The sequence below is a fragment of the Ambystoma mexicanum genome, chromosome 13 (genome assembly GCF_040938575.1).
Source record: "Ambystoma mexicanum isolate Mex_15411 chromosome 13, UKY_AmexF1_1, whole genome shotgun sequence".
In the NCBI taxonomy this organism is placed as follows: Eukaryota; Metazoa; Chordata; class Amphibia; order Caudata; family Ambystomatidae; genus Ambystoma; species Ambystoma mexicanum.
Window position 1 is genome coordinate 24151602 of NC_090938.1, and position 25037 is coordinate 24176638.

General features: G+C 47.7%; 1 protein-coding gene across 2 annotated transcripts in view; it reads left to right on the plus strand.

Annotated features, from left to right (window-relative positions):
• The window catches only part of TAF8 (TATA-box binding protein associated factor 8), a 69111-nt gene extending 45857 nt beyond the window's left edge, over positions 1-23254 (plus strand). For both annotated transcript variants that reach the window (XM_069633045.1, XM_069633046.1), the window contains exons 4-8: positions 293-355; positions 5530-5654; positions 9480-9627; positions 17019-17161; positions 21982-23254. In XM_069633045.1, coding sequence (XP_069489146.1) covers positions 293-355; positions 5530-5654; positions 9480-9627; positions 17019-17161; positions 21982-22122 — 620 coding nt within the window. In that variant the 3' untranslated portion in view covers positions 22123-23254. The remainder of the gene's footprint in view (positions 1-292; positions 356-5529; positions 5655-9479; positions 9628-17018; positions 17162-21981) is intronic.
• The last annotated feature ends 1783 nt before the right edge of the window (positions 23255-25037 follow it).

Below are 25037 nucleotides of genomic sequence, written 5' to 3' on the forward strand. Positions count from 1 at the left end.
AGGATTGCTATTTCACAAGTACCGAATAGCTTTTTCTGCAGTGTTAGCAGATGGGAGTGGTATGACAAGGCTCCAGCACTGCAGCGTCAGTATTGAAGCGGGTACTGGGACATCTGTCATCTGGGCCACCTTTTGGAGAGGCTGGTGGGCGAGTACACAGCCATCGGCAGACTTGGCATTGGGGGCATTCAGTACCACCGTGGGATTGTTATTGAGTACAGTCGCGTCACAGCTGGGGCATCCTGCGGAGGATAACAAGCACACTGATCCTTTCCCTTCTCTGTTTCCTCAGGTTTCAACATTGAGTCTCTTCCTGCGTATGCCAAACGCTCTCAAAGGATGGTTATCACTGCGCGTAGGTTTGGTGCACACCAGTATCTACTTTGGTAACTGTATGTAGTCTGTTTCTCTGTGCCTTCTTTCAGAGTCCACAGGGGCTTTGTTACCAGAAATTCCACGTTGGTATTGTTAGAAACCCGGCTATTAACATTTTCTGTCTGGTTTTACTGCCCATGCTCATTTAATGCCTGAATGAAGAGCCTGCCTTTACTATAAATCCACACCCCATGTTTATTACCCCAAATATATGCACGTGTAAAACTAAGTGTTCCCCAGCAACACCACTAAATGACTCTGAAATACGACTATCCAAATTCTCCCAGGGATTTTCTTTTTCTCTCTGAATGTCGCATTGAAACCATGTAGATTTGTAGTATTCGTTCTTCCTCGCCACAAGGTGTCTGTAGCGTGGAGGTGTGTTTGCATTCCTGTGCATTGCGCAGCTCTGGTAGGATGTACATATATGTGTGTAGTAGACGCCCTCCGTAATGTTGCACGCATTTTCTGATGCATGCTGCAGGTGTCTTTTCTGGGGGTTCATGTGTGCTTCTTGAGGCGACGTGGTGGGGCATGCATGCCTCTGCCGGGTCCTTACGGTGGCACTTGGTTGTTTCTGGGTGTGGTGGAATTTTCTGTTAGGTGTTATTCGGGCAGAAGGATGATGCGCATGTGCTTCTACTGTGAAAGTCTAACCAGGCAGACGTTGCAGGCGCCTCTGCCTGTGCTTTGGGTGTCCAACAGATGATTTGTGAGTGTGGGGAGTGGTGGCACTCTGTTGTGTGTCCAGGGGGCTTCCATGGGTAGTTGTGTTGTGTGCCCCAGGGCAGGGGCTGCACAGGTCCCTCTGGTGTTGACACAGGACACTCAGTAGGAGTTCTGAGGGCTGATGTATGTTCATATGCGCCTTTACTTTGTCCCTCTGCGTTCTGTAAGGAACTCATGGTGGCAACAGTAAAGGCAGACACAAATGATCACAGTTCAAGGGTGTTTATTAAACTGTAAGTGCAGGTTGAAAAAACGCCTAATCCAATCCTATATCTAAGATGGGAGCAAGCTACAACCATCAAATAGTAATAAGGCAGTCCTAGTGGCATCTTGTCAAAATAAAAGGGCCTACACAAAAAAACTATTGCCAGTCCTTACAACTGAATACGAAAAGAGTGTTGGATAGTGTTCACAAGAAAGATAGAAGTGTTCACAAATGATAAGTCAGAATGTGGTAGCCGGGGTCTCCCTTCCCCACGTTTTGAGCATGGGACAAGGCAGGACTCCTGAGTACAGCGCACGCTCGAATTTTCCCAGCACAAGACTTCAGTTCCGCTCTCAGGTATCGGGACCTTCAGAGATTGTCTCTTTTCTACAAAAACTCTCTTGCCTCCGAGGATCTGATGTGGTCAAAATAACAAACAAAGTTCCTTTCCGTATGTACATTGGGTGATGACTTTTCACCCCTGGACCCCACTCTTACGGGCTCACATCCGCAAAAAAGTTCCTAGCAATATTGGTACATCCAGTGGTTAAGTATCTTGCTTCCGAGGGCCTGGTAGGTTCAAAATAGCAAACAAAGGTTCCTTTCTGATTGCACTTGGGGTGATGATTCTTCACCCCTGGGTCCCCCTCTTCCGGGCTCAGACCCCTCTCGAATGTCAGCCTCCATCCGTCGGGTTCACCATTGCTTTTACTTTTGTCACCTCTGGGTCCCCCTCTTCCTGGCTCAGACCCCTCTCGAATGTCAGCCTCTATCCGTCGGGTTCACCATTGCTTTTACTTTCCTCACCTCTGGGTCCCCCTCTTCCGGGCTCAGACCCTTCTCGAATATCGGGTTCACTACGGCGTTCTCAGATCAGTTTCATCTGTGGCATTCACAAATCTTAATGTCTTTTTAAACCGTTCACTGTGGACATCCCTCTGTCGGGTTCACTCTTTGTCAACATAGTGTTTACTGAGGCATCAGGCTTCACCCCTTTATATCAGCATGCCTCAGTCGGGTCCACTCTTGCCAATCACCCAGTTCTTTCTCTTTTCTTACTAGGCAGAATTAATTTGCCTTAGCTTTCCAATTACGTGCCGGTCAAAGACTTTCACTGTACAGGGAATTTTGCTAGAACCCTGTCGCGATCTGTATGACACTCGGCCTAGTAGGATCGCTGTCTCTGTCTTCCCTCTGTCCCCTCCCTTGCCGCGGCGCGCCTTGAACACTTGTGTATAGGCGCTTTATACATATCATATCGTATGACCCCTTTGACATCCTTTCTTGCGGCTCTGCTAGGGCCTTCTGGTATCGGTAGTTTCAACAAAACGTGGAGTCAACCAGAGTCTCGTGCCAGACCTTTCAGCAGCTGGTTTTCCCTTAAGACGTTAATAGTTATTTGCACTTCTCTTAACTTGTCTTTTGCCACTTTCATTCAACACAGTACTCACCGGCTGTGATGAACTGCTTGGCTTTCCTTGTATCTGGAGTAAAGGACGGTACCATGCTAGCAAGCGTCTCCTTCTGTCCTAGTTATCAGTGTAGCCATGTACCGTTGACATCTGCTGCAACACACAGTGGCTATTGTTCACGGTCTTATGATTCCTTCCACTGAGGCTTTGCGGGTCTGGGTCGGAAAGGGCAAGGTCTTTTCTCTCCCCGTTACCCCTTTGGTTCTCGCCGCCTTTCTCCTCCTCTTGAACTGCCGCCCTGGGATAGCTTTCTCGTGCGGTCTGCGTTATCCCTGTAGGGAAAGAAAAGGGTCGTCGGGTGTATATGGTTCTGGTCAATTGCCTGACTTTGCCTGACCTTTGTCGGGACATGTCAAGTAAATAGCTCTAGTGTTAGTCCATTGTTTTCCAGGGTGTGAGAAAGTGTTTGTGCCGGAAAAGGGGGGGGGGAGGTTAGTGTTTGGCAGGGTTTATAGATTGGGGGTGGGGGGGATTGTGGGAACAGTAATGTTTTGTCAATGCAGATTGGTAGTTTGGGGAATAATAACCAGAGTGACATGAAAAAGAATGGCCGGGATTATATAGGCAACAGGAAAACAAGGATTCTGATAGAGGTTATTTCCTACTGTAACAGGGTTTGGGCTCTTAATTTGTTTACCAGAGGTGTAGGCGTGGTTGGATTCTAGTCAGGGAGCTTATTCGGGAGGAATTGAGACAGATGTGGTACAACCTACAAAGGTCTAAGGGATCTCGTCCTCTCCTTCGCTGGTATAATATTGCTTCTCACATGGGGTATTTCCCTGAGCACAACCCCAGCTCCCCTACCTAGGTGATCCTCGCTCGTCCACCCCCAGGGTTGAGATCTGAGGGCGCTAGCCCTTCCCTGGTCACCTGAATAGGAGATTCTCGAGGTCTACTTGGGAGAATACCCTAAGGTTTCTCACAGTTCGTAGGTGCCCCTGCTTAAAGCATTGAGGAAGGATTCCGGTGCCCTATTGTGTGCTTGAGGGGGGGTAAATGCATCACTCTGATGAACTCTTTGCCCAGTGCTTCAGGGGTGGGTGTGGTGGCGCACAGGTCCCTATCCTGGGTGCTTTGGGTGGATGTGAGGGTGCTGTGCGGGTGCGTGAGTAGGAGGGTGCCCTGCTCCCTAAGAGGGAGCCTCTGTGGCAGGGGTGATTGGGTGTTTTGGCTGGTGAAGGTGCACAGGTTCCTGATGGCGGACCTGGTGGTGCTTGGGTGCATCAGTTGTTAAGATGAGGTGAGGTTACCGTTATTGGGGTGCCAGTACGTCTGTGATGTGCGTGTATGCTTTATTGGAGGATACAAACTGCCATTTTCCCTTTGTGCGATCAACAATCACTTGATGTTTCGATGACATCTAACGACCCTTCCTTTCTGATCCTCGCCCCCTGCTCTAGCTGCTCTCCTCTCTTCTCCGGTGCCATGATGCCTTTATTGGTGTAGATCTGTGCTTTATATGTTTTGATAACATAACATGCATGTGGGCTTCGTGCGGATACAGGGGCCTTAGTCAGGTGCTTTGCTTAGTGTTTTGAGGATGGGTGCCTCATTGTACCTGTGTTCTCTGGCAGTGAATGAACGCAATATTACTTCGTGTATAATAAGGTGGTCTATGAAGAACATTTTGGGGTAGGATTTGGAGGTTCACGGAGGACCTTCTCTGAAACACTGGGCCTCATTATGAGTTGGCGGTCCGGAATCAATGGTGCCGGTAAGCCTACCAGCACCGTTGTTTCCAGACTATGACTCAGCGGGCGAGTGCTGTCCTGCCCGCCAGGGTCAGACCTGGCGGGCGGAACGGCACCCGCCCGCAGAGTTTCACGTAAGCACCGCGCTCCCATTGAGTCCTATTCGACTCAATGGGAATGGGGAAGAACAAAATTACCGGCGTCTGACTTCCCGGCCGCCGGACTCTGAATAGCCCGGTGGCACTGGGAAGTCAGGTGCCAGTAATTCATTACAGGTCCGGCGGCAACCGTCCGGTTATACTGCCAGACCCGTAGGCCCACTGTCCTGCTAGCACTTAGGGACAATGACGACCACCTCCACGTAATGTAATGTGGATATTCTTGTCTAATGGGCGCTGTGCCGTAGCTTCCTGTCCATCCGAATGTGCCACCAGGCTTTTGCTCCCGCCTGAACATCTGCCTTGCGCTGTCTCCAGAGCTGTACACCTCCTTCTCTGGGCTTAATCGTATGTGACTCTGGGCTCATGGGGTTCAGCCTTCTTCTCAGCACCCTTTGTGACTCTGCTGCACCCAGTTCGATTGCTTGCACTGGTTTGTCATGACTGCTTTGAACCTTCACTTGTTCCCTGATATTTGGAGCCTGCACGCACCCTGTATTTTTCCTTCTTCCTTTCCCCTCTTTGCACTTCTCAGATGTAATTGAAAGGGCTTTGTAGATCTTTTGTTATTTTTTCTCTTGGGTGCGTTTATGAATCTACATTAAATCTGTGTGTGTCTCTGCACAGCCTTCCCTTCAGGTGAAGGATGGGCAGCTGGTCGCTCTTTGTATGAATGCGTGCCTCTGCACTGTCTGCTGCTTGGGTTGTGGGGAGGTGATGTTCTGTCACCCTGTGCATGTGTTTGCATTGCAGTGTGCATAACTCTGGTATGTGGTGCCTAGCACACTCTGTGCATGTTTCTCCTCTGCACAGTCAGCAACTCGGGGGGATTGAAGTGTGTGGGCAAACCCTGCGCAGTCCTCATGCTATTTGTTTGTAAATCTGTCTTTGTCCTGCAGCTCCTGTGACGAACCACCCAGTGACAGCGAAAGCTCTGACTGCCGGCCAGAACAAGCCGCACCCTTCCCATATCCCCAGCCACTTCCCCGAATTCCCAGATCCTCACACCTACATAAAAACACCGGTAAGTGGAGAAGCAGGGCCCGCCTACATGCACTGATTCCCACGAGGTGGGGCTTGGGGAGTCATCCTATCATTAAACTTTTCCCCTGTGGGTAAATTCCCTGTTGCTCACAGAGATGGAATATGCAAAAGCTTTCTTAATTGTTGATGTGGCGTTTTCTAACATTTTTAAGCCAGTCTGGTTGCATTTTCTCATTTCTTTCTTCACTCTGGTTTTGGGTACTTTCTAGTTCAGGGTTCCTAGCTGTGCAAGCCCCTAAATAGAAGGTAGGCCCTCTCTGGTTAACACCCTTTTCGGTTATAACTTCGGGTGTTGTTGAAAACAGTCTCTCTGGTGATTTGTTTCGCCTTATTGTGGTGGTGTGAGAAACATCTCGGCTCTGCATCCCTCAGCAACTGCATGTCGCTAGTGATAGTGTCATTTTTAAAGCAGTTTTGATCACGCATACCCCTAATTTCATGAAAGCCTGGTACTTCACACCCGGTTACCCTCAAAGTGATGCTCAGAGCTTACCACATTTATATTATTGGTTTATAATACTCATTCTCACATATTGGATCTTCCTCACTTACCAGGGAGTGGCATACATGAATAAATATAGCAAAACCTTCTCTGCCAGTGAGCCTTCTTGTGCTAAGACGTTCTAGTTACCCTTAAATATCCCAGTTACAAATGATGACTTGGGGATTAAAAGAATGGCAGCAAAATCTAGGAACACTGTGTGGCTGAATTGACAGCCTGTTCCCCAGAAGACGGCATGCTTTCTTACAAGCATAGTCTTGGCAGAGGATAGAAATGTGTGCTAAGCATTGCCACGGATGATTCTCCATACCTACTCCCCATCTGCCCGGCCTATAGAAATAGGAAACCCGCACCAACCAACCCACGTGTACAATCGGATGATCTGTGATTTTGTCTCGCCTCCTTTGAGGCCCCATTGTGGTGAGTGTGGACTCATTATTTCCTGAACTAATGCATTTTCCCTGAGAGATCACCCAGCTCAGAGTTCCCAGTGGCAGGAGACGGCCTCTTCTCAGACCCTGCTGTGTTATCACATTTTTGTATTAAAAGTTAGTTATTTGCTGAGCAAATCAAGTTGGGTTTCTGTGTAACGGCTCTAGCAAACACTGCATGGAAGCTTACATGAAGGTGATAGCCAGAAACCGGTGTGTAAGAGGTTGTGGTGGGTAAGACATCCCAACCTGATTGCGTTGGCTATATTCTAGTGTTCATGGAGTCTATTTGAAATAGTGTATGTGATGAAGGCTGTGGAGTAGTGGAGACGAGGGAGGGTAACCGTTCTGTTGAAGGGGATGTTTTGAGTCTGGTTCAGAACTGTTTTGATCTGCTCGGAGAGGTCGAGATTCCAAGAGTGCATGCATGTCCCTTTTACTTAAAACGTTGATCCTTTCATGCTGCTTCCCAAATGCAGCATCTCTCAAAACCTTGTCCTGTCCTAACAAATGTTCCCCCTATTTCTAGTTAAAGTACCTTCTGCATTGCCAGATGCTGGGACAGATTTCCATTTATGGGTAACATTCCCTCCAGTTGTGAACTCCCCCAACTTTTTGCTGTTGTCTGACCATCCTAGCCTGACTTTTGCCAGTGGAGCCCAGCCATCTGCTGTACTCCGCTGGGCTTTTTCTCCCTTAGTTATGGGGAAACCGTCATGCCCTTCAGACTGTCAGTACTGGGAGACTTTGTTTCCCTTAGTCTTTCACTTTGTTGGCATTTGTTGCAAGCAATTTATCAGTGCACTATGTATCTTGCAGTACAGTGCAATAGGGTCTCTCTTTCGTTTTTAAGGCCATAGACACTCTCGAAGGATTTTTGGTGAATGTACAAGTGTGCCCAGGACAGAGCTGGTGGCAGCAGTTACTTTTAAAGCACTGTTGAATCTTTTGTATGGTCCAAACTATGTATGTCCTTTGGCCATGTTGTCCCTGTATAGTTCCAATACACATCCTGGGTGCCAGGATGTCTGGTGTGCTGGGATAACTGGGTCCACCGTGGTCTGTTATTGGTCCACGTCTGGAATGTTTGTATGTGAGCAGATATCCCATTGTCTCGGGCAGATAGCTCAGGGGCACCGTGCTCACCTTGGAAGCAAGACGACACAAGTAACACAGGTTCGATTCCCCAGGTCCGCGCTTCGAAACCTCTGGGTATTAAGCGCGTTATAAATGACCTATCATATCATGTTGGTTTCTCTTCGTTTTGGCGCGAAGGAGATTCTGGATAAGAGAAGGCACTCTAAACCTATTCCAGGTCGATCTTCTGAGTTCACACCGAACTTAGTAAAGGAGCCAAGTATCCTGAACCGAAGAAGCAGATTTGTGGAACCGCTGGTTACCCACTGTTAAGTTTGTCACCCTGACCCTGCTGTTGTCCCATCTGCGCCCGTTTCTCATCGATCACAGAAGGCCTGCAAGGGCGTTTCAACCGATTGGAGCAATGGGCCTAACTACTCTCGGCACCTCCTGCTTAACCTGCAAACAAGACTTTTTGAAAGTGTTCCTGGACTGCCCAGTAAACAGACCCTCTCTTACGTGACATATGCCTTGTAACCGCCACTGTCCCGAGTTACAACTTGAGACTTTGGGAACCGTAATCTCTGGGTAGAAGGCACTCTCCCGCCGAGTTTCGTACACCTAGCATTCCTAGGTCTGGAATTAGGAGAGTCTGCCCGAGCAGACGCGGTACCCGTGTCGTCCCGCTGTGGTGACAAGCTTTGTGGGTGCCTTGCTACTGTGCCCCCCTGTGCCCTAAAACAAGTTGCAGTGGAACTGGCCCAGTCCCTTCACTAGAAGCGGAGAAATCGCCACTGTCCCGCCACAGACTGAGGTCCCGTAATGCAGCCCCTGAAAGCCAGAGAGACACGCAACTGCTGGACTCGAACCTGCAAGCAAACTGGACTTGTCTGGCTAAGTTTGGTCCGGAGTGCGTCGAGGGTCGGTGAGTACTTGCACCACTTACGGGTGGCCCCTGGCGCATCCATAGACTTTTACCTACGAGTGTCCTCCATGGGCCACTCTCCTTTGTTAGGGAAGCCTGTGCTACCATCCTATTGCCGATTCCTGGAAATCGCTCTGCCCTCTTGTGGAGACCCTCCTTGAATAGTGGAACTCTATTCTTCATTGCCTTTTCCCACCCTTCCTACAACACTACAGCCTCTTGGAAGAGCCCCCTTGTGTACTTTACCGAACGATCAAGTGTTGTCCTGCTGAATGTACTTTTGAGCACAAGGCTCACACTTCGGAGGGATTGGACTGCCTATTGGTTAGGGTTAATACTCTTGAAGAATTGCCTAAAGGATATTTGCACTGTCTGACCCTCTTCTTTTACAGGTTGTGGATTTGCCCTTGTTAATATTCCTTTAGGCCAATAGTTACTGTATATATGTTTCCTAGTATAGTGCTGTTGGTTTTGTTAATATTGCTGTGGTTTCACTGTGTGTTTGACTTAAAAGTCATTTAATAAATGTATATATGTATGTTTGATATATACACCTGACTGAGAGTAATTTGTGATGTTGTTTACTCTGTGTGCTCATTGTGGGCTTTCGATCACCCTCGCACCTCCTGAGACCTAGTCTTGACCGCCACCAATGCTACCTTGATTGGTCTGACTTGTCCAGAAGGTTACCCTGTTCCAAGAAACTAGGCCGGCCTTCTGAACCTCTGTCCACCTGGTCAGAGTTCAGACATCCTTCTTAACACCAGAGCTTTGCGCCTGTATCCTGGTGAGTCGGGAAGCTCTTGGCAGATACGCATGTTGATGGCAGTTGTGACCATGCCTGCGTAAACCCCTTTTCTCTTCCTGTAGACCTACCGTGAGCCAGTGGCGGATTACCAGATCCTGCGTGAGAAGGCAGCATCTCAACGACGGGATGTGGAAAGGGCCCTCACGCGATTCATAGCGAAGACCGGCGAGACCCACAGTCTCTTTAAGGATGATGTCAGCACCTTCCCATGTAAGTGGCGCGCTGTCGTGGGTGTGTTGCGCTCCATCTGTACGTGAGAATGCTGCGTGTCCACAACATCCCTAGGAACTCTCCTGGTCTTTTCCTTTTCCAGGGAAACCTTTATGCCACATGGTGTCTGGGAGTTTTCTGTGCCCCGTCCATCTCAGAGAAACATTCATGCCACATGGTGTCTGGGAGGTTTCTGTGCCCCGCCCACCTCAGAGAAACATTCATGCCACATGGTGTCTGGGAGGTTTCTGTGCCCCGTCCACCTCCAGAGAAACCTTCATGCCACATGGTGTCTGGGAGGTTTCTGTGCCCCGCCCACCTCAGAGAAACATTCATGCCACATGGTGTCTGGGCGGTTTCTGTGCCCTGCCCACCTCAGAGAAACATTCATGCCACATGGTGTCTGGAAGGTTTCTGTGCCCTGCCCACCTCAGAGAAACATTCATGCCACATGGTGTCTGGGCGGTTTCTGTGCCCTGCCCACCTCAGAGAAACATTCATGCCACATGGTGTCTGGGAGGTTTCTGTGCCCTGTCCACCTCAGAGAAACATTCATGCCACATGGTGTCTGGGCGGTTTCTGTGCCCTGCCCACCTCAGAGAAACATTCATGCCACATGGTGTCTGGGAGGTTTCTGTGCCCCGTCCACCTGAGAGAAACATTCATGCCACATGGTGTCTGGGAGGTTTCTGTGCCCCGCCCACCTCAGAGAAACATTCATGCCACATGGTGTCTGGGAGGTTTCTGTGCCCCGTCCACCTGAGAGAAACATTCATGCCACATGGTGTCTGGGAGGTTTCTGTGCCCCGCCCACCTCAGAGAAACATTCATGCCACATGGTGTCTGGGCGGTTTCTGTGCCCTGCCCACCTCAGAGAAACATTCATGCCACATGGTGTCTGGGAGGTTTCTGTGCCCCGTCCACCTGAGAGAAACATTCATGCCACATGGTGTCTGGGAGGTTTCTGTGCCCCGCCCACCTCAGAGAAACATTCATGCCACATGGTGTCTGGGAGGTTTCTGTGCCCCGCCCACCTCAGAGAAACATTCATGCCACATGGTGTCTGGAAGGTTTCTGTGCCCTGCCCACCTCAGAGAAACATTCATGCCACATGGTGTCTGGGCGGTTTCTGTGCCCTGTCCACCTCAGAGAAACATTCATGCCACATGGTGTCTGGGAGGTTTCTGTGCCCCGCCCACCTCAGAGAAACATTCATGCCACATGGTGTCTGGGAGGTTTCTGTGCCCCGCCCACCTCAGAGAAACATTCATGCCACATGGTGTCTGGGAGGTTTCTGTGCCCCGCCCACCTCAGAGAAACATTCATGCCACATGGTGTCTGGGAGGTTTCTGTGCCCCGCCCACCTCAGAGAAACATTCATGCCACATGGTGTCTGGGCGGTTTCGCGTCTGGGCGGTTTCTGTGCCCCGTCCACCTCAGAGAAACATTCATGCCACATGGTGTCTGGGCGGTTTCTGTGCCCCGGTCACCTCTTTTAGCCTGTGTGCCCATTCTATGCCAGGCAAGCTTCTCTGCTCTCTGACACTAGGAAGGCAGCATGGACTGTGTGTATGTGGGTGTCCCCTCGCCTCTTCCATCTTCTGTGCCCATCTCTCCAATGGTCGGCCTTCGTCTCTTTAAAGATCTACCCAGTGGCCACTCAGTTTATGGTCGATTGCTTCACAATTCAAATTTGAACAATAATAATTTTAAGGTTAAAGTGAGAAAATATACCATTTATATTGTTAAATGTTAAACAGAATAATGGGTCCTAAAACATAATGGATTTGAAAAACAAAACTGATTGAAGGGTTTTCAGGATTCAGGGGGTGGGTAACGGGACGGGTGGGATTCCTTCCATTAAAATAAAATAGAAATATATGAAGAAAAAAGGGGCACTTGGTTTACAGTTGGAAACAAAGGGAGGTGATTTCCGATATGTACACTAGCCCATGGCATTGGAGCAGGTCCCCTCATGCCAGTGTGAAATGCCAGGAACCTCTCTGCCATGGTCGGTGCAGCTGAGCTTGCACACAAAGCTGTGGCCAGTACTCTGCCCCGCTTGATGATTATATTGGGGTGGGGCAGACCTGGATCTGTTGGCACGGACCCCCACACCTCAGAGTGGCGGCATTGGCAAAGCCTGACGTTGTGGAATGAGCAGGATGCGGAGTGGAATGTAAGGGGCTGCCATCAAGGGGGAGATCTATGGCCCAGGAACTCCATCGCTACGCAACCTTGATGGCATTGGGACCTCCAGTGCGAAGATCCACTGCCCGCTGTAGTAGCTGGAACAGAAAGTGCTGGGTGCGGAGCACTAGAATGGGAACCAGAAAATCTGAACTCTGATATCCTGCCCCCCTCAAGGAAGACGATACACAGCGATTACTGTCAAGTTTCAGTTTGTGGCACAGGCTTCACATTAAATATGAAACTGCTAATAATTTGCACAATAGTATTTCTTAAGCAATACATCCTTAGGTGGGCAGGGGGCACTGGATTCTTAAATGAGGTGCCCCAGGCCATTCTCAGATGGAAAATCAGCCCACCGTACAGTTTATAGCTATTAGTACCCAAGGCCATCATCATGGAGTGGGGCATAGAGGTCCAGGGTACTAATATGGCAATGTGGAGGATGGCTAGGCGTAGCAGAAGTGAAGAAACCAAGAATGGAATAAGATTTGCTGGGGCCAGATAGATGTGCAGCATGCAGGCAGCGCGGAGCCCGGCGGCGCATGGGGCGAGGGGGCATGCAAGGAGCACAGGAGGAAGGGTTCAGTAGGGCAAGGGGGATCCAGAGCAGTGGCCCGCTGTGACAAGTGAGAAGAGCAAACACGAGGAAAGAAGCATGCAGAGGATTCTGAGCCTTACAGCTGGGCAATGAAGTAGAATGGATGCTTAGACTGGCACATGTACATCCCCACGCAGGGAAAAGTGGCACATTCTTTAAACCTAAAGGCACTTGCCTGAAATGAAATTGGTTCCCGTAACCTCCTTCTTTAGAGTCATTGCAATTATATGTCTGACACACATATGCTTGTACGAGAACCAGGTTCACACAATCACTGCTAGTGCCCAGCACACAGCCAAGCTTAGAAAATATTTAACAACTACAAATGCTGCCTGAAGGTGAAGGCAAACTGTTCATTAGTAATGCGGGCCAGCTCTAAAGCGAGGCACTGCAGTTTACTACACTTAAGTGTTTAAAATGCGAAATAATCTACACGCAAGATCGCTTGCCTGCACTGCAACGCACACTCTGCCTCTCCCTGCTGGCTCATAGGCTGCCGGTGCGTGGACTCTGGACAGCAGGACAGAAAGGAATTTAAGTGTTTTTCATCACATGGACAACACACACCTTAATTGTGCCTTCTCGTTCCAGCTCATAGCGTTCCAGAATATGAAAGTAATTGTTGGGGCTCGTGCCTGCAGTGCCCTTGGAAATTGTCACGTGTGTGTGTGTGTGTGTGTGTGTGTGTGTGTGTGTGTATATCCTGCAGCTCCCACTCCACTTCAGATGTGTGCATGTTGTTATGAAAACATGTCTTGCATATGCCTAGCCCCTGCCATTGCAGGTGCGCTACATACTTGTTTGAATCAAAATGTGCCGGGCTACAAGTTTTAATCCCAGTGACCTAGTTCCACCTATACGAGAGAGAAGGCTCTTTCTTTCTGCGCATGTCTTGTACATTTCAGCTGCACTCTTGAGTTTTCCATATTTTAGAATAATTGTAGAAAACGGGCATTATGTTTCCTTACTAGCAAAGATATCTAAAGCTTGATGCTAAAATTGAGACTGGCTCCATGCTAGAAAGCAACCCTATTACCATATGTTTTGTCCCTAGTATAGGTCCCACTTTTTTACTCTCATAAACTGGCTCATCACTCATCTTTATGCTAGTGCAGGCACCCTTCGTGGAAATGGCTCAGCCATATCTACATGTTTTATCGTTGGTCATTTTGGTTTGAAATTGACATTACTGTTCTTCAAATAAATATAGGATGGGGAAAATTGGACCAGCTTGTGACCTGTCTTTACACTTGGGATGCTTCAGACCATTGTCAAACCAACTCCCAGTGTCGCTGCGATCCTCCCTGTGGTTTCAGTCCAAAGTTCCTAAGCTTATGTATCTCCTTAAACATATTTATATGGCTCTGCATGCATGTCAGGTGGATGCAGTAACTGCTGTTGTCCTTGCACCGTTACAGGGCGATATTGTCTCTACCCTTGGCTACTAAGTTTACTTAGTCCTTGTTTATTCATCTGTACTAGCTGTCAGAAACCCAAAGTATTCTCCCAAGCAGACCTCGAGAATCCCTTATTCCTGTGGCCAGGGAAGGGCTGGCGCTCTCAGATCCCAACCCTTGGGGTGGGCGAGCGAGGGAGGATCCATGGGTAGGGGAATCCTGGGGTTATGCTTAGGGAAATGCCCCAGGTGAGGCGCGGTATTATACTGAAGAAAGGGACGAGGAAGACCAGGTCCTTGAGGCTTTTATAGGCTGTACCAACTGGATCTCCCTTCCGCACAATTGATCTCTTTTACAATTAACCTCCTTTACAAGGATCCAACATCCCCGCTGTATCTGCTAAATCCATTAGAAACTGTGTCGCACTCGAAAACCATATCTCCCAGAATCCATGTTTCCTACTCGAATACTCCCAGTCGCTCCCCTCCACATCCCTCTGAATATTATTTTCTGAACTCCCAATCTGCTTTGACAAAACACCACCGTCCTCCCTATTCATTTCACAAACTCTACCAAACTCACCCTTCCAAATTCACCTACCCCCCCCAGGACGAAGAATATAATTCCTCACAAAACCTTTTCCCCATCCTACCGAGTAGGATACTTGGAAACTCTACCCCCTGCCCCTTTTCCGATGCAACCACATTCTCACACCGTGGAAAACAGATTAATACTAGAGCCGTTTACGTGACGTGTCCCGACACAAGGGTCTGGCAGAGTCAGGCAATTGACCAGAATCACACACACCTGACAGCCCTTTCCCTTCCCCACGGGGATAAAAGGTGGAGCACAAGAGCACAGTACAAGCAAGGCAGACCCCACAACGAGATAGCTATCCACGTACGGCAGTTCAAGAGGAGGAGAAAGGCAGCGAGAACCGAAGGGGCGACAAGGAGAGAAGCAACCTTGCCCTTTCCGACCCAAACCTGCAAAGCCTCTGCAAAAGGAATCGTAAAACCAAGAACTATAGCCAGTGTGTGTTGTAGCAGATGTCATTGGTATACAGTGCCTTCCTACACTGATAATCAGAACAGGGAGAGACGCTTGCTACCGTGGTACCGTCCTTGACTCCAGAGACAAGAAAAGCCAAGCGGTTCATCACAGCCGGTGAGTCGAGGGGAGAACCGATAAGAAACCGAACTGTGTTGAACAAAAGTTGCAAATGGCAAATGAAGGAAAGTTCAAAGAACTGTCAACAAATTAGGTTAAGATCAGCTGCAGAGGGGTCCGGCACAACATGGGTGCTTAGTCGAGAGACTCTGGTTGATCTCCTGTTTGGTGAAACTACCGATACCAAAGGCCTTTGGGAAAGCCGCAAGGAAATGGTCAAAGTGGTCCTACAGGGGTCTCGAAAAATCCTCTGTACAGTCGAAAGTCTTTGACCGACAAACCATTGGAAAGCTAAGTAAGATGAATCCCTCATAGTTAGAAAGGTAAAGGAACTGTGTGGTTGGCAAGAGTGAATCACCGGAGTGATGCCCACAGGAAGGGGCGAAGCATGACACCCCAGTGAACATTGTGGTAACAAAAGTGAAACCCCGGCGGAAGGATGTCCACAGTGGATTGTTTAAAAAGACATTAAAACTTGTGAATGCGAAAGGTGACATTGTTTTTGGAATAAAAGCCGTAGTGAACCCGACAGAGGGAGGCAAACAGTCGAGAAGGGTCTGAGCCCTGAAGAGGGGGACCCAGGTCATCCCCCAAAGTGCAATTGGAAAGGAACTTTTTGTTTGATGTTCTGAAATATCAGGCCCTCAGAAGCAAGAGACTTAACCACCGATGGTCCTGATATTGCTAGGAACATTTGTGGGTCTGAGCCCAGAAGAGGGGGATCCAAGGGTGAAAAGCCATCCCCCCAACGACACGTGAATGCCGTAGTGAACCCGACAGATGGGAGGCAAACATTCGAGAAGGGTCTGAGCCCGGAAGAGGGGAACCCAGGGGTGTAGTCATCACCCAACGTACATGAGAAATAAAAATGTTAGATCAGGTTCACTGAGGCAAGAGACTTTTTATAGAAAAGAGACTTAACCACTGAAGGTCCTGATAGCTGTGAACGGAACTGTTGTCTCGTTCTGGGAAAGCTCGAGAGTGTGCTGTGCTCAGGAGTCCTGCCTTGTCCCGTGCTCAAAACGTGGGGAAGGGAGACCCCGTCTACCACATCCTGACTTATCATTTGTGACCACTTCTTCTTTCTTTCTTGTGAACACTATCCAACACTCTTTTTGTATTTAGTTGTAAGGATTGGCAATAGTTTTTTTATGTATAGGCCCTTTATTTGACAAGATGCCACTTGGACTGTTAGGCTTTTTTCCAACCTACCTATACAGTTTAAAACATTTTTTTTACTTGAATTGTGATCACTTGTGTCTGTCTTTACTGTTGCCACCATGAGTTCCTTACATAGCCCCCCGGCTTGTGCTTGTTGTTTTTTTCAAATTGTCACAAGGTGTGTCTTTATGGTGCTGGTTCACTGGGGTCGGGTTTGCACAGGGACGTTTCTCACTGATGCTGCCTTTTGGGAGCCTCACATGTGTAACCCTCTTGTCTGTTATACTGAGTTTTTTTTTGTGTCTGAAAGTCTTCCTGAATGCTTAAAAATTCTTCTTTTGATTTTGTTTTGTTAATATACAAGTCCATATACTTGTCTGCTCTGTGAGCAGTTTGCATTCAATAAAAGAAAGGTTTTCCATGTGCGTATTTTAACTTGTGTAATTTTTTATATAAATATCCTTTAAATAGTTTGATCACTTTTTTCTTAATGCATCTAAGTGAGCATTTCCCCCTGAGTGCACAGCTATACTTTGTCTCCTCTTGTTTTTCTGGGTTTGATCACACTCTTGGGTGGCGTCTTTCTAACTAAGCAATGTGGGCAACCTCTTTTCCTCTTGTCACGTTTGTGCTTGGGATGGGCAGTTCTGCAGACTTAGCTTGATGGGTAGAATTTTTCACTGAAGGGAAGCCGCACTCCTCCCAACGCTGCTACATGGCTTTACGCAATGAATGCCGTTCTCCATAAAGACTTGTGGTCATCCTCCCAGGGGTGTCGAGTAGAGTATGAATGAAATAGTGGTGGCTGACTTGGTCTTCAAAGGCTCCACTAGGATTTACATGCAGTAACATCGTGTCTTTCTCCCCTGCAGTGATTGCAGCTCACCCGTTCTCTATTCCGTACCTCAACGCTCTGCTCCCCTCGGAGCTGGAGATGCAACAGATGGAGGAGACGGACTCATCGGAGCAGGACGACCAAACGGACACAGAGAATCTGTCCATGCACATGCACCCGGTACGCAATGGAGACAACACCCGTTGGGAGGGTGGTGGTGAAACCCTTCTAACATTAGGCTGGCTAGTTGAGGCCTCCATATTGTGTAGAGCTGAGAAGTCCATCTCAGAGAATTTGGTGGGTTGGCGCTCCGTCCTTTTGAGGGGTGGGGGGACATGCTTTGTTCTGAAGGGACTACTTTGTGTGTGAGGTACATAGGCCAGTCTAGCTGTGGTGCATTGCCTTGCTGGACCCGTAGGTAATGAAGAAGGGGGGTATGTCCTGCTCTCAGGGAACATAGGGAGTTCTACTGCTCTTAGGTTACCCATAGGGAAGGGAAGGGAAGAGGCCCTGTTCTCAAGGGGCTCCTAGTGCGCAGGAAGGAGCTGCGCTGGTTCATTGTGAGTAAGGCTGGGGATTTCTATATCTCTGTGGGTACTGTGAGAAACATGAGGGTATTCTCACTCCTAAACCCCTTGGATCCTCTGCGCCTGTGGCCAGGGAAAGGCCATCGCTATTAAATCCTGACCCTGGGGCTGGAGAAGTGAAGGAAGATCAACTGGGTGGAGGGTCCTTGGGGACTGGGAGTGGGGTGCTGCCCTTGGGCGAGACACGGTATCCCCTTTTCCTGTTGACAACTAACCCAACCCTTCCCCAGGCTGTTATAAGCAAGTTTCCCTAATTTCTCCACAATTGACACTTGACAGTACTGGGACAAGGAAGAGGCAACTAAGAGCAATGACGACTTAAGCTCTTTTACCACTCTAGTAACGGGACGAGGAAGATGCCTGCTGAGAGAGGTGAGGGTCAGGCATGTCCCTTTTGACTGTGGTCAAGCAGGGCTAATTGACCATTCACACCCGCAGCCTGTCAAGGGGCTGCATGTGTATAAAAGGAGACCAGCCCTGTGGAAAAGAGAGCAACAGGAGACGTAGCAAGGAGGCCAGTTCAAGCAGCTGGAGCAGGACGCTGAGACGCTGGGGACTACAGAGAGAGGCGGCGGTCCATGGAAGTGTGTTTCGTGGGAGCTAGGACTGGAGCAGGCTGAACAAGGTGAAGTGAGCCTTTCCTTGTTGCTCAAAGTGCTTGTTCACTGTGCGGGAAGACCAACACAGGGGTGTCTGAGGGGCAGGAGCTGGAGCCCTGACACTAAAAGCAGAAGGTTGTGTGATCCGCGCTGCAACAGGAACTGTGAAAGCGACCATTGAGTTTCTAATGATTGGGAAATCTGGTGCACAAGTGTGTAAACTTATTATTTGCTGAATACTTATCGGAGTGGTCGTGTGCCTTGAACGAGCATGTTTTAGAAAGTCTCTCATCCTTCATTGTCAATTACCAAAGAGCTGAGAATACTTTGTATCGGAATATTTGCGTGTTTCAAGAAACACGTTGTCGAAGGTCTCCAAACACTGAGTAATTCAATTAAAGTGAAACAAACGCATATTTAAAGGGATGGTCTAGTAAAAATCTTTATTTTAAAAATAGATAGGCAACATAAAAAAAAAAATACTAGCATTCTCCGTTTTAAAACTTCCTATGTAAAATTTTGAGCTATTGAAGCTCAAAATTCGCAAAAGCAAGCACATGGGCGCATCCATTTTGTGAAATGGATGCCCCGCCTGTTCTGGCTTTTGCTTTTGCGGCACTAATGAAGGAAAATCCAGCCAGCTGTAGTAAACAAAGGCTACTGCTGGGTGGCTTTCCCTTCATTAGTGCTGTAGGCGGAGGACGGGGACCGGAGACCAGAGCAGGAAAGCTGCAGCTGAATCTCGGTAAGTGCTATTTATTTATTTTTTAAAAATAAGCACTAGCTGCGTTTTTTTTCTAAGTTTTCCGGGCTGGAGGAGCCCGGAAAACTTAGAAATAAAACCGCAGCTTTAAAAACGTTGTATTTATGTTTGCGGTCGCTTTTGAAGCGACCGCAAACATAAATATGTTATTGTGTTGGAAAACGCTGCGGTTTTTCTTTCCAAGTTTCTCAGGCTCCGCCGGAGGAGCCTGAGAAACTTGGAAAGAAAAACCGCACCGTTTTCCAACACAACCGCGTGTGTTTCTGCCTGCTGTGGCTATCACTTTGGGTCTCCGTTGGGAGCACCGGAGACCCAAAGTGAAAGCCACAGCAGGCAGAAACACACGCGGTTATGTTTACATGCCGCGTAGTGTTTCTACCTGCAGCTGATTTCCCATTTGGGGCTCTCGGGCTCCCCACGGAGCCCGAGAGCCCCAAATGGGAAAGCGGATTCAGGCAGAAACAGCGCGGTTGGTTTCCGCAATGCCGCGTTGTTTCTGCCTGAATCTGCTTTCCCATTTGGGGCTCTCGGGCTCCCCGGGAGCCCGAGAGCCACAAATGGGAAAGCAGATTCAGGCAGAAACAACGTGGTTGTGTTGGAAAACGCTGCAGGTTTTCTTTCCGAGTTTCTCAGGCTCCTCCGAGCCGGAGGAGCCTGAGAAACTTGGAAAGAAAAACTGCAGCGTTTTCCAACACAATAATGTTGTATTTATGTTTGCGGTCGCTTCAAAAGTGACCGCAAACATAAATACAACGTTTTTAAAGCTGCGGTTTTATTTCTAGGTTTTCCGGGCTCCTCCAGCCCGGAAAACTTAGAAAAAAAAACGCAGCTAGTGCTTATTTTAAAAAAATAAATAAATAGCACTTACCGAGATTCAGCTGCAGCTTTTCTGCTCTGGTCTCCGGTCCCCGTCCTCCGCCTACAGCACTAATGAAGGGAAAGCCACCCAGCGGTAGCCTTTGTTTACTACTACAGCTGGCTGGCTTTTCCTTCATTAGTGCCGCAAAAGCAAAAGCCAGCACAGGAGGGCCTCCATTTCACAAAATGGATGCACCCATGTGCTTGCTTTTGCGAATTTTGAGCTTGAATAGCTCAAAATTTTACATAGGAAGTTTTAAAACGGAGAATGCTAGTATTTCTTTTTATGTTGCCTATCTATTTTTTAAATAACATTTTTTACTAGACCATCCCTTTAACAGCAGATAAAGCACAAATAAGCAATGAGCAAAACTCATAATTATTGAATACTGAACTGAATCAAAACCTTGTGAACAATCAGAATGAAAACTTCTGGAACCCAGAAAGGGAATAGAACATCAAATCCAAATAAACCATTGTATGTTGAAATGCTGAAATGAATACAACTTTAAAGGATAAGCAAACCACAGCATGTTGAGTTCTAAAATGAATGTGACTTTTAAGAACATGCAAACAAAAGGTGCACAAGCTTGATCTATAGTGCAACTTTACAATGTACAAGGAGTATTGATGCCCACTTGTGTGAAGGATACAGGAACTACTGTTTGAAAACCAAATGTATTGAACTCTGGAACTTAAAATTTAGAAAACAAGGATACCTTGCTTTTTGAACTGTTACTTGAATGTTGGGGAAGCATCCCGGGTCCTGACTTGGGGATGGGAACCCCACGTCTTGATTCAGACTATGTCATCTTTAGTCCAAAGAAGGTCATTTTGAGACTTTTTGTGGAACTGTTTTACACTTGGGGAAGGGAGCTGAAAGGAAACTGCAAGCTGTAAGAAGCTCAGAACTTTGTGTTAAAACACTGTTTTATTTGTGATTGCTGACATCCCCACACATTGTACAGATTTAATTGTGAGGGCAGGTATAGGTTTTGACACAGACAGATTCCTCAGTTGAACTCTTTGACTCAGACTTTCCTTAGTTTTCTTTAGGTAGGGAAATCCCACCTTCGCGTAGGGCAAGTACGCCATTTCTCCATCCTGACCTTTAAGTTAATACAAGTGTTTTATTTTGAATTCTGAATCTGTTGTCTGTGTCTTGCTCCATGGTGCCTTCACAGGACCCACAGTGAACGGAAGGAATCTAGGTCCTGTTCACAGTGGGCTCATTGTAGCCAGGAATGGGATGAGTCTTGTGCCGAGTGGTGGTGATCATGCATGGGGCTAAATGTTATTTTGTTTAGCCAACCTGTGTTGGTAAGGAAAACCCAGCTCAGTTGAGGTGGGTGCTTGCGGCACAGCGGAGGGAGTGTGAGATGACTCCTAGTGCAGCATTTAGCTTGATTCCACCCCACACAGTGCTCCAGATAAGATTGTGCGAGTATTTTATTTAAGTTGGAAATAAAATGATTTTTTAGAGAGTACAAAATGTAAGTCCTATTCCCAAATGCGAGTATTTTGTAAGTGAGTAAAAATATTTTTCAACTGTAAAACAGAAATGTTTTTGTAATATTTTTTTATAGCTAGTTTATTCATGCACATGAAAAGATACATCTTCGCATCCGACAGTAATAATATTAGTTTCTTCCTGCGGCACTAAGTGCATTACTGGTTCTAACCTATCCATGCAGCCACGTGGATGAAAGCAGGGGCACAAGTTCCTTTTGGGTGTGTTTCCTATTTTTTGTTGGGATTATTTTTGACTCCTTATTTTTATTGTTTGGGAGTATTTGTCTCTTTTTAGGGAGTAAAAGTGTCTGATACACCCCTTATCTGTAGGGCTGCCCCACATGTTTGGGCATTTCCCTAGTGGCCAATGTAGATAACGGTGACATTTGCTTAACCATTGTCCATCTTTGAAAGTTGCTTATCATTAAGTGGAACATTTCACCACCAGGGGCCTGTCTCGTGATCTCTCCATTTCACCTCTTGCGTTATCTTTTCTCTCCAAAGCTAAACCTATTTCCGGCAGAGCCTGCATGGGCATTGGTTTGTAAAATCGCTGCATTCTCTGAACAGGATAAGTAAGAGTCCTGCCTGAACTCTGCCCCATACGAACAATCTGTGTTCTGCAGAAGTCCTAACAAGACAGATGTTCCCCTAACTCTTCTCTTTCTATCTGGGCTGTAGGACGACGCTGGCACAGACAAGGACAACTCAGTCTTGCAGCAGAACACGAGTATGTCGGCAAACAAGAGCGGGGACGAGAACATGATCGACAACCCATACCTGCGTCCTGTCAAGAAACCTAAACTGCGCAGGAAGAAGTGAGCTGGACTGTTGGGGCACGTGCATTGTGGTGTCCCCCGTGCTCCATCACCTTTGCTGTGCGACAGATCAGCAGCTTCCTTAAGCCCCGGGGAATGAGGCATGGCTTGGATTCTCGCGGTGCGCTCGGTGGCGGAGTAGACGTCCTCACTTTGACACTTTCCAAAGTTTGTCTCTTAATCACGCAGCTGTTGTGTATGTGCACAGTCTTGATGGCCCATGTGCCTTTAATCATCTCCATCAAATGAACCGCCTTCTAGATGAAGGCAAGATACCAAGCGAATGTTCTCGTCAAGGTTGTCCCCAGGTGGATGTTTGTGTAATTGCTTAGTTGTGTTGGGGCACTGGGAGGCAGGCAGAGTATTTCATTTTTCATCATTGCTTGAAGCCTATGCGCCTTGTATTTTTCCCCCATTACTAGCATAAAGTCTGCTCTATAGTTGGTGAATTGGGAAGATTTTTTTCTCCCCCTTATCTACGGTTGCAGAAATGCATTTAGTTATCCTGCCCTTTACTTGGCCGTTTTCATTTCTCCTTCAATTTTTTCAGGTTTTCCTGTCCTTATATTCTACCTCGAGTCCCCTCACTGAAGCCGCAGCACATCCACTGGAGTGCTTTTCTGACCTGCCATGCTGCACCTTCCCACACTGCACTCACCGCTGTTTTCATTTTGCCAGTAGCCTGGGGGATACAGTCATGAAAAGGTTCCCTTCTTAAAAGCTGCTGGTGTTCCAAGTCTTAATGCTTAAGCAAACCTGTAGCAAGGCTGACACCTCTCTAGCTTTGCTTCGTCCATGGGAACAGTCCTTATCTTCTAGGATGGTGAGAAGACCCTTGGGGGCATCAGTAATCAGCCTGGTAAGATGAGACGTATACTCTTCCAGAACCGGCTGTATTCACGGTCCTATACTGGTTCATTGCAAACACAGAGAACATTTTAATGATATTTTTCAAGGGCCAAATCTGGAATGCCTTTCAGCCGCCCAGCCTCCCGACGCATTCATGCAGGAAATCTGCGGACAGAGCTAATATATTATTTATAAAGGGATATTCTTTCTTTCCATGGATTGAAAACTTCTTGGACAAGAACAGGTTGAATGTTATTTTCATGTTCCTAATAAAACATATAAATCCAGCGCATACTTTACAAAGTTGTGGTATGTCATGGGGGTCCCTGGCTGTGCTGGAATGGGGGAGTACTGGCTGCTGGTCTCCATTTAGTGTGTGTTAGAAAGGGATTGTCTTAGGATGATGCGCTGAGCATTTATGGTGGCGCATTGTTCCACGTGACCAGCGGCAAATCATGGATGGATGTGATGGGTCACATTGGCTTACTGCCATGCAGGGTGCGGTTCACTGCATTGAGGCAGTAAAAGGTGCAGGATGTGCCGGCTCATTGGCTATGCTCTAATAAGGACATATCATGGAAGGATGCAGGAAGGTCCGTTGGCTGAGAAGACCTTTGTGGAAGTGGTGAGAGCAGGTGGTGATGTGGCGAGTTCGGAGAGTTCAGGATGTACGTGGTGTGAAAGAGTCGGTTTAGATGCTCCAAGAGACAACCAGGTTGAATTGTAGAAAAGCGATTATTTTTTTATTTAGAAATTTTTTGGGGATTTTTTTGTGTTTTCTTTTTTTTTTTTCACAACAAGAGCAATCGGATGGATAGTACAGTTCAGGTGCAGAGTCCTTTCACCGCTTCTGGCGAGTCTGTGTGATAACACTGGTCTTTGTCTCCGGTTGCGGGTTTCTTACGTTTCCCAAACCATGGTTGATTAAGCATGTAGGTCTGGGCCTTCTGCGGTCGCTGTGCTTGGGAGAGTTTGCAGGTCTCCTTCAACAAGGCAAAGCAATGGGCAAGTTTAGTTGAGTCGGGTAATTTACTTCCATGTTCGATCTCTCCCTCCTCTCTCTACCTCTCTCCCCCTCTCTCCCTCTTTTCCACTCCTCAATAACTTCTCCTTGGGGTACCCCTCTCCTTTCGACTCATCCTCCTGCTGAAACACTCTCATCCTCCTGCTGAAACACTCTCATCCTCCTGCTGAAACACTCTCATCCTCCTGCTGAAAAAACTCTCATGCTCCTGCTGAAACACTCTCATCCTCCTGCTGAAAAAAGTCTCATGCTCCTGATGAAACCTCCTTTGTCTGCCAACCTTCTGCAGACTCTCCCTCCAATTCTGTCCTGCCGCTCTCCTCTCAATGCTCCTTTCTCTTGCACCTCTCCACCAAACTCCTTCCTCCAACTCCCATTGAAAACACCCCACATGCCAGACTGAGCTGGCTGCATTATATAGTAGGAGCTCTGGGGTAGTGCTTACTAGTATTGAGGACACCTGTGTACTGAGTGTTGGGCTTGGCTGCGATTGGGCCCTGGGTTGGGGGGTCATGTGGTTTAGAAGAAGACTAATCTGAGATTGTAAGGGATTTTGATTCTCCCTCCCTAAACCCTATAAGTACTGGTGTATGCATGCAATTATCTCTGTTAATGCGTGATTCTGAAGACCGAAACCCTCTCAAACCACGATGTTTGCATGGGACTTGCACGTTTTTAAACCGCTGCGACACAGAAAAAATGTTTGCTTATTACTGGGTTTTACGCATTCTGCAAAAATCCTTCCCGCATTGTTCAGCTGTGATTCTGGCACTGTCGGACTTTCCACAAACCGCACAAGCCGGAATCATTATGGGAGCTGATTTTCCTGGGACTGGTTGCACAGGAGAAAATGCATTTTGGCATTGCTAAGTATTGTAACATTGTTTCTTTTTATGGGAGAGGTGTCCTTTTCCATGCAGATATCTTGGGTCTAGTTTTGAGCTTGAGGGACTCTCTGAGAACATGTACCTTAAGGGGAGGATTTTATTTAAGATTCCCGGGCAGCCTCCTTTCCTTATTTGTGTCACTGGCAAGGCAAATGGCAG